Consider the following 13,677-nt stretch of genomic DNA (forward strand, 5'->3'; position numbering starts at 1 on the left):
AACAGATGCCGGACCTCCTTCCTCCAATGCAAGTAGGGTGAAGTTGAACTGTGTGCTTCCCGGAAGTGCTGGGCCAGGAGGGGCATGTTTGAGGTCAGGTGCAGTAGCCCATTGGTAGAAAAAGGTTGACGGTCTAGCTCTTTTTGTTAGCTGTTACTTTGTTTAAAAAGGTTTATTTATTTATGTAGATGAGTATTTAACTTGCAATATAACACCCCCCCCCCCCCCCCGCATGCAGAAGAGGGCATCAGATCTCATTATAGACGTTTGTGAGGCACCGTGTGGTTGCTTGCAACTGAACTCAGGACCTCTGGAAGAGCAGCCAGTGCTCTTAACCACTGAGCCATCTCTGCAGGCCCTAGCTGTATGTTCCAAAGCAAAGAATCCCTCCAGGTTCTCCATTTACCTACAGACTGGGTATCACCGTCACCTGACTGGGTTGTTCTGAAATGATGTGAGCTGGTTATTTATCATGTTTTTAGCTTTTGATTTTTCATTCTTTACTGCTATTTTACATGATGTGGGAGACATTAGTATAAATATTGAAATATGATATATATAATATATATGCTATATAATACATATACACATATCTCGTATGTACAAATACATATGATATATACATATATATTTTATTGATATATGGTTAAGTTGTTGGGTTTTTTTTTTCCCTGAAACAGGATTCCTCTATATTATAGGCCTGGCTGTCTTGGACTTACTTTGTAGACCAGGCTGGCCTCGAACTCACAAAGATCTGCCTGCCTCTGCCTCCCGACTGCTGGGATTAAAGGTATGCACCGCCACGCCCCGCTGGTTGGGTTTTTTGAGACAGGGTTTCTCTGTGTAGCCCTGGATGTCGTGGAACTCACTCTGTAGATCAGGCTCACCTCAGACTCAGAGATCCGCCTGCCTCTGCCTCCCAAGTGCTGTGCCGCCACCGCCACCGCCACCACCACCCCCCCATGACCACCACCCACCACCCCACGACCAACCCCGTGCGCCACTGATCCTGCTGCCGCCACCATCAGCAGCGCTGCCTGGCTTACAGACTCATTTTAATGAGTACGCTCTCAGGAAAGTTAAGTGATAGCATCTTAGTGGGAATCACTTCAATCAGCTAATCAGGTTGTTTTCTTCTCGGCACTGAGATCAGGGAGAGAATGGGATTTCTGACGACAGTTCTGGAAAAGGGACACAGATAGAACGGAGTCTCGTTGGTGGCTGGCAGCTTGAGAGCTTGGTGTCCTTTCACACAGCCCCCAGCACAACAGGCCCCACGTTTCTTTGCATTGCTGTTTTGCAGTCCTGGGACAGAGGGGGTCAGAAAGATGCCTTTTCCCCAGACAAAAGTCTCACCTGACTTTTCCCTTCCTTTGTGTCCACTCACTTCATCCCTTTCCACAAGCTGCTGCTCCCTCTGTGGTTCTCTGTAACAGCACTGCCTATCTGTGGTCAATGCCCCACCTGCCTCTGACAATCACGTGACCTTCGACAGCGACCTTGACCTCTCAAAGATTGCTTCCTGTGCCGTGGAGTTCTAAATAGCCCCGTCAGCGCAAAAAAATAACAGCTCAGGTGTAAAGAAAATAATAAAAATTCTCTATTCTGAGCCAAATGTGAGTGACTTTGTCTTCAGAACTTGGATTCTATTTATGCCACAGAAAGAGTGACATGAACTTTTATAGCGAGAGAAGAGAAAAAGTAAAAACAAAAACAAAAACAAAAACAACTTAGGTTGGGACTGGCTGAGCTGGAGAGGAGGAAGAGCTTTTAAGTCATAGCGGTTTTTAGCTCTAGGGTTGACAGACACTGGAGGTCTGCTAATTTTAGTAATACAGTCCAATAATCTTGAGAACTTTAGGTCAGAGAAAAGGGTTAAAAGTGAAACAGAGGGTATGTATGTAGAGAAAGAGGTGGCTCCGCAGTTAAAAGCACTGGCTGCTCTTCCCAAGAACCCAGGTCCAGTTCCCAGCACCCACGTGGTGGCTCGCAGGCAGCTGTAACTACCGTTCCTGAGGATCCAAATCCCTCTTCTGGCCTCCGTGAGAATTACACACAAGTAGTGCACACAGATCAAAGCAGGCCAACACTTAAGACACATAAAATAAATATTTTTTTAAATGAAGTAAATGAATATGTTTTTCTTACAGGCACTGAGCCTAAATAAGCCTCCGCCTGTGATGGTCCATCCCTCAAGCCACACAGTCTTCTACTCCACCAAGCTCAGAGAGCAGAGTAGAGGCCGAAGGGCTTGACAGCGCTTCTGCAGATACCTGCAGCTTCACAGTTTCTTCCCAGGGGATTACCATCAGCACTAAGAGGCCATGTCTGCAAAGTGCTTGGCAGGACACAAGGCACTTAGCAAGCATTCAATAAATGGCTTTTAGAACATCAGAGACCACTCAATCCTGACGGAGGTATTTGCATGCCGAACCCCTGCTCAGGAGCCCCAGAGCACCACTGAACAAGTAAATGTCTCTGCCATTACCCAGTTGGCTAAGTAACAGTCATTTAATCTCCTATCCAATTGCGCACACCTCAGAAAGGCTGCAGTAGTTCACACAGTTAAAAAACAACAACAACAACAGAAAACAAAGCCAACTTTCAAAGTCCGAAGTTCCAAAGTTATAGAAATCCAAGGAATGGGTCGAGTGGGTAGATGATATAAATAGGAGAAATTTTCGATAAGTGTTAGTTTCTGGTAACCGTGCTGGTCTCTAGTTAGGGTGTTCAAGAATGCATTGTGCAGGCTTGGTGAGATGTCTCATCAGGTAAAGGTGTTTGCCACATCAGCCTGGCACCCTGAGTTCAATCCCTGGATCCCCCATAAAAAAAAAAAAATGAAAGGAGAGAACTGACTGCCAAAAGTTCTCTTCTGACTTCTATACCCATGCCATGGCACGCATGCCCACACACATCATGCGCATGCGCGCGCGCGCGCGCGCGCACACACACACACAACACACACATACACACGTATGATGATGATGATGACGACGACAGTGATGACAACAACAATGACGATGACGACGATGACGACGACAACAATGCCTTCTTTCTCCAATTACCACATAACTACATAAGTCCCCAAGGGTATACCCTTGTAGTACATTTTTAAAAACATTTTGACAAACATACTCTACCCTCCTTCTATGGACTATTACAGCTTCACAGGTGCTTCTTTGGCGAATGAACAAACGAATGAATGAATGAACAACAAGAAAGCACTCAGGTTGGCTGCAGTCCTAACTATTCTCTCTCCTTTAAATTCCCCACAATAGACAGACACACATACTCAGTTATATGAAAAGAAAAGGAAAAAAAAAAGTCAGTTTCCCCAACTCAAAACTCCAGATGTGTGGTAGATATATGTTGAATGAAATTAAGAAGACAAAAATTCAGTTTTGGGGAGAAGCTTTCATACCATGCTCTCGAGTCACTGCGTCATGACTTTGTACATCAGAATCCATAAACTCCCTTTCTGAGATTTTGGCCTTGGCATTCCTATAAATTTATGTGAGTCCTCTTTATTTATATAGAGCCAAATGGTCTAACTAAAAGAAAGTAAATCCAGAACCAAATGGACGAACGTGATTACTTCACTTGTTTTAACTTTTCATGGTTGCTTTTTAAACAAAACATCGTTGGCCAGTGCTTCTCAAAATAGCCTGAAGAAGACCAAATATAGAGATCAGATGGGAAGCTGAAAGGGAAATGAACTCCAGGAGAGGCTGTAGACGAAGGAGGTCTTACCTACTGGCATGGCACAGGAAGGATCAAAAGAATCTTGGATGAGGACCAGGCAGAGGGCGGCAGCTCCTTTACTCATTGGTCAGCATCTGCAGGGCCTATTTGTTCCCTTCTCTTAGCTAGGCATGAAGCTTGCTCAGAGGAGACATCAAAAACACTTCTGCAGCCAGGGACACAGACTCTCATCAAGAGCCATGACCCCCCAGAATGGCAGCCCACAAACCTCGGAGCCTTTAAGAGGCAGCGTACGGGCAGATACATCCTGGTTATTTAACTAGGTTATATAAACATGCAAAGATAAAATAGAAATATGATTCCATATAAATTGATTTGCCTAAGCAGGGCATAGTGGCACATGCCTTTAATCCCAATGCTCCAGGGAGGCAGAGGAAGGCAAATTGATGTGAGTTCGAATCCAGCCTGGTCTACAGAGTGAGTTCTGGGAATTTCAAAACCCTGTCTCAAAAACAAAACAAAACAAAATGGAACAAACAAACACACAAAATAAATAAATAAATAGATAGATTCGCCTTATTCCCTGATGTTCTCTGTGTTACTCACAGGAAGCTATTGAGGTTGGTCCCATGTGCACAGGCAAGCCGGTCAGAGCTAGCCCCACCTAGCTGACAGCTATCCCTGCTTCCCTCTGATCCTCTTGGGCCCCCCGTATCCTCCCTCCTCTTATGAGTTGAGACACAGGGTTGGGGGTCAAAGGCAGCCCCACGGATTAGTCTTCTTGTTCTCATAGATGTTGTTTTATGATGTTTCCAAGCTTTACAACCTGAAGTCACAGAGATGTTGGCCTTAGAGTCATGTTTTATGTAAAATGTGTTCTTAGCTTATTTCCTGAGCACATGGTGAGCTCTCTACTGGGCAGCGGGCTTCAGAGAGGCAGTCTTGGCACACGGCACATGTTGGGCAGCTACCCAAACTCTTTTACTAGCTGCTGTGCATCGATGGGCTAAGACGTATCTATGCACATACCACTTAACTACAAGGAGCGCCCCTGAGAGTGAACCTCACGTTTGATTGCTAAAACTTGGTCCAACTGGGGGTGTTTATTTTAAGATGGATGGTCATGAGCTCAGATCCGGGGACCCTGAGTCACTTGGTCTATAGAGTGTTGAGAAATTTACGTTTTTAATGAATATCCCACTGTGAACCACTCTGAGAATCCCTGCACTAATTAATCTTGAAGATGTCTCCCAGCACTAGCACTCTACTATTCTGTCCCTTCCTTAGCAATCAATCCCAGACAGCCTGGCACACCCTCTGTGCCTGTCAGCCCTCTGGTACTGATGGCACCCACCACGGGGAGCCAGGAAGGTGTGCTGGCATCTATGATGAGCAGCTCAGGGAAGGCAAGAAAGTTGATTGGGTTATTGTTCCTTCCCTGGGGAAAAGCACTAACATCCTTCTTGTCTCTTAATGCCCAGGTGACCGGTGGAGTCTGGAATTTCAGCCGAATTTGCTGTGATGTTTTTGTCACCCTGGATGTCATGATGTGTACAGCCAGCATCCTGAACCTGTGTGCCATCAGCATAGACAGGTAGGGCTGGGAGTCCCCTTCCAAGCTTAGGAGATAGATGGCCCTAACGGGTACAGAAGATGCTAACATGAGATATCAGGGGTCATTTCCAGTAAAATTTGCCATTGGTACATTTCCTTTCCTCATTTTTTTTTTCTTTAAAAATAGTTTTGCATGTGAGGGGAAAAAAAATATTGTGACAGAAAATAATGGCCCTATAAAAGGTTTCTGAGGCTTTCCTCTCTTTCAGCCAACACCACCCCAACCTCGACAGACACACACCCACCTCCCTCCAGGATACTGGAGTTGCTTTCCCATTATCCTTCGGGGCTTTTGCGATTCCTAATTGGTAGGAAGGGGAGAGAATGGCTAAAGGCACAAAGTAGGTTGATGGGTTGCTAGGAAATCCTATAGTTGGTTTTGTTGCTGATGAAGGGGGGGGGGTGGGAGGGGATAGGAGGGGGGGGGGGGTTGTCTCAGAGAGTCACAGAACAGGCTGAGATCTTATCCAGTGTTTCTAGGTTTTTGTTACCTTCGGAGGAAGAATAAAGAAGAAACAAAGGAAGAAATAGGAAAGAAGTTTTATACCAGGGTAAAAGTACGTAACCAAGAGTGAGTGTCATGCCCATTATACTGTATAATTAATACACAATAATAGGGGGTAAAGAATGTAGTCTCCTCAAGATAGTCATGCTGCCTGGGGTCTGGGATAGCATCTTGGAGGGAAACTCTAAAAGAGAAGGGCAATATGTTGAGTCAAAGTTGGGAGACAGGATGTGCCCGAATGTCTTTTCCTTTTGTCTTTATGTAAGGCTTTGGGATATGTTGTGGCATCAGATGCAATGATGGGAGATTTGAGTTAGTGATATGGAGATATCTTCATAGCAAAACAAAGCTAAGTCATCTCATTTGGCCATGTTAGTCCCAGACAGTTCTGAATTATCTTGTTCTACAATGTTTGCAGGGTCCTGTCTTGTCCTGCGTCAACCTCTAGCAACTGAGCAGTTGGCCTCTTTCTGTTTGTTTCCATTATACTTTCTTAGCCTGATTCAGTCTGGTTGGTTGGTGGTTGGTTGGTTGATTGGTTGATTGGTTGATTGGTTGGTTGGTTGGTTGGTTGCTTGGTTGGTTTGGGTAAGAAGAGGGAAGTGAGAAAGGGGGAGGGTGAGAGAGGCAAGCAAAGGCGCATTTCTGTGGAGAGAGAAAGAAGAAGGAATGAAATATAAAAATAATTTTAGAAAGCAAGTAGGGACTAGTACTCATTAATTAAGAGTGCTTCCTGCCCTTTCAGAGGACAAAAGTTCAGCTCCCAGCATCCACACTGGGCGGCTCACACAGACTATAGCGCCAGCTTCAGAGAATCTGACGCCTCCTTCTGGCCTGCTCAGACACACACACACACACACACAGAAGAAAGTAAACTATATTTTCTAAATTTCCTTTTTAGTTTCTGGAATGGGTTTCTGCAGTTTTGCCTTTGTTCTATATGTGTTCCACATACATCATATGACTTGAAAAAGATCCTGAACTCACAGCCCTTATACTGGGCTCCTCTGTTCCTCATTCCTCTTTGTTCACTTCTCCTCACTCTCTCTTCCCTGTCTGAGTTTTAGGTTTGCTACAAGACATCCTGAACTTAGGGGTCCCTAAAGCATCAAAGCAGGCAGGGAAACAAACCACAAAGAGGTGAGAATGAAAACTTGTTTCGGTTTGACTTTGTCAAATTCTATCAAATTTAGAGAGTTTGGTGCCAGGTGGTTTATTGCCAGCATATTTAAGCACAATATAATTTGGAGGAAAAAAAAAAGTTTCCTAATGTAGCACAATCCCCAGTGCACAAAGAAGCATAAATTACTTCAAAAGTCGACCCAGGGTTGTAAAAGGAACTTTTATTCGTCTGTTTCAATTGTTGTCTCAGAGGCCTGCTGCCTACGTCTGCTAAGCTAGGCCTAGTCCTGTAAGCTTCTAGCCTCTGTACCATCTACTCTAGGCCTACAATATTTTCAGCCTCTCAGAATTACTGCTTAATAAGCCCACCCTTTCTTGTTCTTGCTGAGCTCTGGACCAGCTGGTCCAACTCAGCTGTTCTGGCTGAAACACCTCTCCCAGCTGACTTATTCAATCTGGCTTCTCTCTTGGTGTATGAATTGTTCTGCTTGGCCTCAAACTAACTCCAACAATCTACTCTGATCTTCTGGTTCCTTCTCATTCTCTGACTTGTTCTGCCTTCAACCTCTCTCTGTAAAACTCTCTAGGTAAAACTATCTCATCTCTCTCATTCTCTGTGTCACTTCCTTAAGTATCTTCCCTTTCCCCTTTGCTTTTGTGAGAGCTGGACATATCCTGTTCTGTCAAATTTTTCTGTGATTCATCACTTTTTCTGCAATTGAATAGATATATCACTTTCAAACATGGGTGATTCCATCAACAACTAACTTTACCTTCATTTTTTGGGATTAAAGACATATACCTCCACTCCTGGACCTAAGTTTTTTGTTTGTTTATTTGTTTTGTTTTGTTTTGTTACCTGTAACTTGCTCTATACTAGGCTAGCCTTGAACTCAGATCTGCTTGCCTCTGTCTCCTTGATTAAAGGCATATTTGTATTCAAGCCAGATCACATAGACCTAGAAGGTCTTTGGATGTGATCTCTTGCCAGAGGAGCCATGTTTTGATTTAAAATTCCTCTACACAGGGCATATATCATTTCTTCCAGGAAGATGGGTTCTAGAGATAAGCTACTTGTACTAGCTTAAGGGCCTAGGGGAGGATTTGGCATAGTCTGGGTCATACAGTAGCACACAGGCTATTTGAGCAGCCACCTCTGGTCCTGGTTGTGGGAGCCTGGGGAAGCCTATGGGTTTACAGGTAATGTAAGAATCATTTAGATTACTAGCCACATCTGGTCCTTGTTGTGGAAGCCTGATATGGCTCAACAGATATCACAGATCACTAGGCTACTGATCACCTCCAATTCCCAGGTGTCTGGGTTAAAGAATGGGTTTTACATCTTTTCATTGAAAAGACAATCATACATATTGAATGCTTCCCTGGTGACCTATAGGTGCAAGTACTTTCAAGTTCCTAACACTGGGCATCCCTGAAAGCCTTGGGGAAGAAGAGTAGACTTGGGGCTCATGATCTCAAGTACCTACCAGTCAAGAGCCTCCAACTGTCTTCCCTGAGTCTTCAAGGAAGACTTCCTTTCCTACCATCTGTTCTCTTTTCTTTCCAAATGATGGTATGTATCCCTCTACTCCATACCTCCAAGAAGTGGCCTCCAAAGATGGTAGGCAGGCTGCTTACCGAGAATTCACCATGTTGAACTAAGCTTGATACACACGTATCTCATCTTTAATCCCAGCACTCAGGAGGCAGAGGCAGGTGGATCCCTGTGAGTCAGAGGCCAGCCTGGTCTACAAAGCGAGTTCAAGACAGCCATGCTACATAGAGAAACCTGTCTCGAAAAACAAAACAAAACAAACAAACAAACACAGAATATTAAACTATATACTTTAAGTGGATTAATTGTATAATATGTGATTCTTTTTCCATAGACCTGTTAAAAAACAAAGTGATAGGAGTTTTATAACATTTTTACCTACTTATGCAAACAGTGGTTTTGCCTCACTATCACTTTTTTTAAAAGCAGATTTTGATGAGTTTTTTTATGTGTACGGGTGTTTTGCAGGAATGTTTGTCTGTGTACCATGTATGTGCCGTGTCCTTGAAAACCAGAAAAGGGATTCAGATCTTTCAGAACTAGAGTTATGGCCAGTTATGAAGGACTATGATGGTGCTAGGAATTGAGCCCAGGTCCTCTAGAGGAGCAGCCAGCACTCTTTTTTTTTTTTTTTAATTTTTTTTTATTATTTTATTCTTGTTACATCTCAATGGTTATCCCATCCCTTGTATCCTCCCATTCTTCCCTCCCTCCCATTTTCCACTTATTCCCCTCCCCTATGACTGTTCGTGAGGGGGATTACCTCCCCCTGTATATGCTCATAGGGTATCAAGTCTCTTCTTGGTAACCTGCTGTCCTTCCTCTGAGTGCCACCAGGTCTCCCCCTCCAGGGGACATGGTCAAATGTGAGGCACCAGAGTATGTGAGAAAGTCATATCCCACTCTCCACTCAACTGTGGAGAATGTTCTGACCATTGGCTATATCTGGGTAGGGGTTTAAAGTTTACCGCCTTTATTGTCCTTGGCTGGTGCCTTAGTTTAAGCGGGACCCCTGGGCCCAAATCTGCCCATCATAATGTTCTACTTGTAGGTTTCTAGGACCCTCTGGATCCTTCTACTTTGCTATTCTCCCATGCTTCTCTCATTTAGAGTCCCAATAGGATGTCCTCTCCTCTGTCCCAGTTTCCTGGTAAGTGAAGGCTTTTGTGGGACATGCCCCTTGGGCTAGTATGCAGATATAAGTGAGTATATACCATTTGAGTCTTTCTGCTTCTGGGTTAACTCACTCATTATGATCATTTCTAGCTCAATCCATTTATCCACAAATTTTGGGAATTCCTTGTTTTTAATAGCTGAGTAGTATTCCATAGTGTATATGTACCACAGTTTCTTTATCCATTCTTCTACTGATGGACACTTAGGCTGTTTCCGTGTTCTTATTATGAATAAGGCTGCTATGAACATGGTTGAGCAAATTTTCTTGTTGTGTGCTGGAGCATCTTCTGGGTATTCCAAGGAGTAGAATAGCTGGGTCTTGAGGAAGCCCTATTCCCATTTTTCTGAGATAGCACCAGATAGATTTCCAAAGTGGCTGTACTAGTTTGCATTCCCACCAGCAATGAAGGAGTGTTCCTCTCCCCCCACATTCTCGCCAGCATGTGGTGTCGCTTGAATTTTTGATCTTAGCCATTCTGATGGGTGTAAGATGGAATCTCAGAGTTGTTTTGATTTGCATTTCCCTGATGACTAAGGAGGTTGAGCATTTCTTATGTGTTTCTCAGCCATTTGATATTCCTCTGTTGAGAATTCTCTGTTTAGTTCCAAGCCCCACTTCTCAATTGGGTTATTTGGTTTGGTGGTGTTTAATTTCTTGAGTTCTTTATATATTTTGGATATTAGACCATTGTCAGATGTAGGGTTGGTGCAGATCTTTTCCCAGTCTGTAGGCTGTCGCTTTGTTCTCTTGACAGTGTCTCCTGCCTTACAGAAGCTTCTCAGCCTCATGAGGTCCCATTTATTAATGGTTGACATTAAGGCCTGGGCTGTTGGTGTTCTGTTCAGGAAGTTGTCTCCTGTGCCAATATGTTCCAGGCTCTTCCCCACTTTTTCTTCTAAACGACTTAATGTCTCTGGTTTTATGTTGAGGTCTTTAATCCACTTGGATTTGAGTTTTGTGCAAGGTGACAAATATGGGTCCAGTTGCATTTTTTTACATATAGATATCCAGTTAGACCAGCACCATTTGTTGAAGATGCTATCCTTTTTCCATTGAATGGATTTGGCTTCTTTGTCAAAAATCAGGTGACCATATGTGTGTGGATTCCTTTCTGGGTCTTCGATTCGATTCCACTGATCAACCAGCCTGTTGCTGTGCCAGTACCATGCTGTTTTAATTACTATTGCTTTATAGTACAGTTTGAGATCAGGTATGGAGATTCCTCCGGAGCACCTTTTATTGTACAAGATTGTTTTAGCTATTCTGGGTTTTTTGTTTTTCCATATGAAGTTCAGAATTGAACTTTCAATGTCTTTAAAAAATTGTGTGGGTATTTTGATAGGGATTGCATTGAATCTGTAGATTGCTTTTGGTAGGATGCAGCCAGCACTCTTAACCACTAAACCACCTCACCAGCCCTCCCAACCTGCATTCTCAGAGCATCCAGGCTCACTAGCTCAGGGTGGCACCACCCACATCTTACAACATCCAGGTTCACCAGCCCTCCCAACCTGCTCTCTCTCTCTCTTATAGCATCCAGGCTCACCAGCCCAGGGTAGCACCCTTCACATCCGCTGGATCCTCCCACATCAATCACTGCACAAGACAATAACCCCACAGCTTTCCCTACAGGCTAAACTCATGAAAACATTTTCTCAGTTAAGATTCCTTCTCCCCAGATTTGTCCAAGCTTGTGTCATGTTGACAAAAAAAAAAAAAAAAAAAAAAAAAATCAGCACACCTACCTAGAGTTAATAATATTCTTTTTTTATAGTGCTATTTCAAATAATGCTAAAGTAATAATAAACTATGCTTAAAACCAAAGACCTTTGAGTAACCTTATTCCCTCCCAGATGTAAACCTGTAAATTACTGAGAATATATAAGCAAGATCATAAATCTGTTTGCTGTCAAGATGCATTTAGCTCCCCTGTAACTTATTATTATAAGCATCCCTTTGACCTCTCTAACATATTGTATTAGTTACTTCTCTTGTTGCTATGGCAAAATAACCAGCAAGAACAGCATCAGGAAGGATTTGTCCAGTTCACAGTCTGAGGGTACAGTCTATCACATCCGAGAAGGCACTATGGTAGGAGTGGGAGGGGCCTAGTCACATCACTCACGCAATTAGCAAGTAAAAAGACATGCTGCTGGTCCTCAGCTGATTTCCGCTTGTTTCCCCTTTTTATTCAGTCCAGTAGACCCCAGCTCATGGGGATGGCACAGCCCACATTCAAGGTAAGTCTTTCCTCTTTTAGTTAAACCTCCCTGGAAACACCTTCACAGGCATGCCCAAGGGTATGTCTCCTAAGTGATCCTTAAACCACCTGAGTTGACCACGAAATACTTTAATCCAATATTTTTATTATTTCAGGACTCCTTACACTATGTTTTGATCATATTCATTCCTGCCCGTCCACCTACCTCCCAGAGCCACTCCTTACTTCCTTACCCCTTCCCAGCTTCATATCCTTTTTTCTTTCTTTCCTTTTTAATAACCCTGTAAGCCCAGTTTGTGCTGCACACATACTAGGTGGTGTGGGGCCATCCACTGGAATGACCATATCCTTTAAGAAAACCAACTCACTCTCCCCAGAAGCCACCAAGTCAATCACTCCTCAGTTAGGGATGGGGGCTCAGGAGCCACTTCCTTCCCTGCTAGAATGTTGACTGGGCTTGATCTTGTGCAGGTCTTGCGTTGATAAACAGGGTTGCTGTGACTTCATAAGTGTACCAGTTTTCATGTCCAGAAGACACCAGTTCACTCCAGTCCTCTCTAACATGTGACTCTTATAACCTTTCTGCCCTTTTCTTCTGTAATGATACCTGAGCCTTAGTATTGAGAGAAGAGACTATAGATATCCCATTTGTACTGACCTATTCTCTGCCCTTTGACCAATTATGAGTGAATTAACTGTATCCACTGCACAAAGAAGCTTCTCTGTCAAGGTGTAAAGACTACACTAATCTACGAATATAAAGGTATGAATTTAGAGAAAAGTGTGATACTGTGTCTATTTAACATAATAATATTAGTAGATTTACCCTTAGGACTTGTGAGCCCCCCATCCATTGTTGGACATTAACAGTCAGATTTACAGTACCAGGCACTCATTTTCCTCTTGTAGAGAAGGGCTTAAATCTAACTAGAAAACATTGGTTACTCCCATTACATATGCGCCACTATTGCATCCACGAGCATATCCTGCCACACTAGTCACTGTTGCACTTCACAAGGTTCACAGCTAGGTAAGAATGCTGATGACTCCCCTCCCTGCCCACCTCCATCCTGACATAGCTAGCAGGAAGAACGTTTCCCGGTGTACCAACTTGACATCTCCATTCTGTGACCAAAAGTGTAGTCTTTAGCAATAGGGTCTTTTAGAGGCTAACCAAGAGAAAGGGCAAAGCATATATTGTTAGGGAGTCCAGGGCACTCTTGACCAACAACTCAAAGGAAGTATCCTACATCTATGGCTTATAAGATGAATTATCCTCTATGTAGGGGAACTCCAATTAAACCTCCAATTATATGTATATATATATATAGATATAGATATGTATATGTACATATATATGCAGATATGTATATGAAGCTTATAAAATAGTAGGTTTCCATATGGATTTTTTGCATTAATCATGGTTTTCTGGAGATAGCAAGGTGAGAGCAAACAGGCGAAGAGCAAAAGCTTCCTTCCCTCTTCCATACCTAGGATTCCAGCAGAAGGTGTAGGCCCAGGTTAAAGGCGAGTGTTCCCGCTCAAGGTCCCCATTTAGAAGTTGATCTTCCTGATTCAAATTAAGCAAAACTCCTTCACAGGTGTGCCCTCCGTCTTCAGATTGTAGTTCATTCCAGACATCGTCAAGCTGACGAGCAAGAACAGCCATCCGCACTTTGCAAACACCCTGCCTGTTAATATTCCCTCTTCACACCACGCCTCTGCCCTGCCTCCTCTTCCTCTTTCCCTACTTAAACCTCCCTCCCCGCCCCCCCCCC

At 43.6% G+C, this 13,677-nt stretch overlaps 1 protein-coding gene across 3 annotated transcripts in view; it reads left to right on the forward strand.

The window, feature by feature from the left end:
- Positions 1-13,677, forward strand: part of Drd3 (dopamine receptor D3) — a 62,439-nt gene that overhangs the window by 26,258 nt on the left and 22,504 nt on the right. For all 3 annotated transcript variants that reach the window (XM_051150436.1, XM_051150437.1, XM_051150438.1), the window contains exon 2: positions 5,187-5,299. In XM_051150436.1, the coding sequence (XP_051006393.1) occupies positions 5,187-5,299 (113 nt within the window). The remainder of the gene's footprint in view (positions 1-5,186; positions 5,300-13,677) is intronic.

Source organism: Acomys russatus, chromosome 8, assembly GCF_903995435.1.
Source record: "Acomys russatus chromosome 8, mAcoRus1.1, whole genome shotgun sequence".
Lineage (NCBI taxonomy): Eukaryota > Metazoa > Chordata > Mammalia > Rodentia > Muridae > Acomys > Acomys russatus.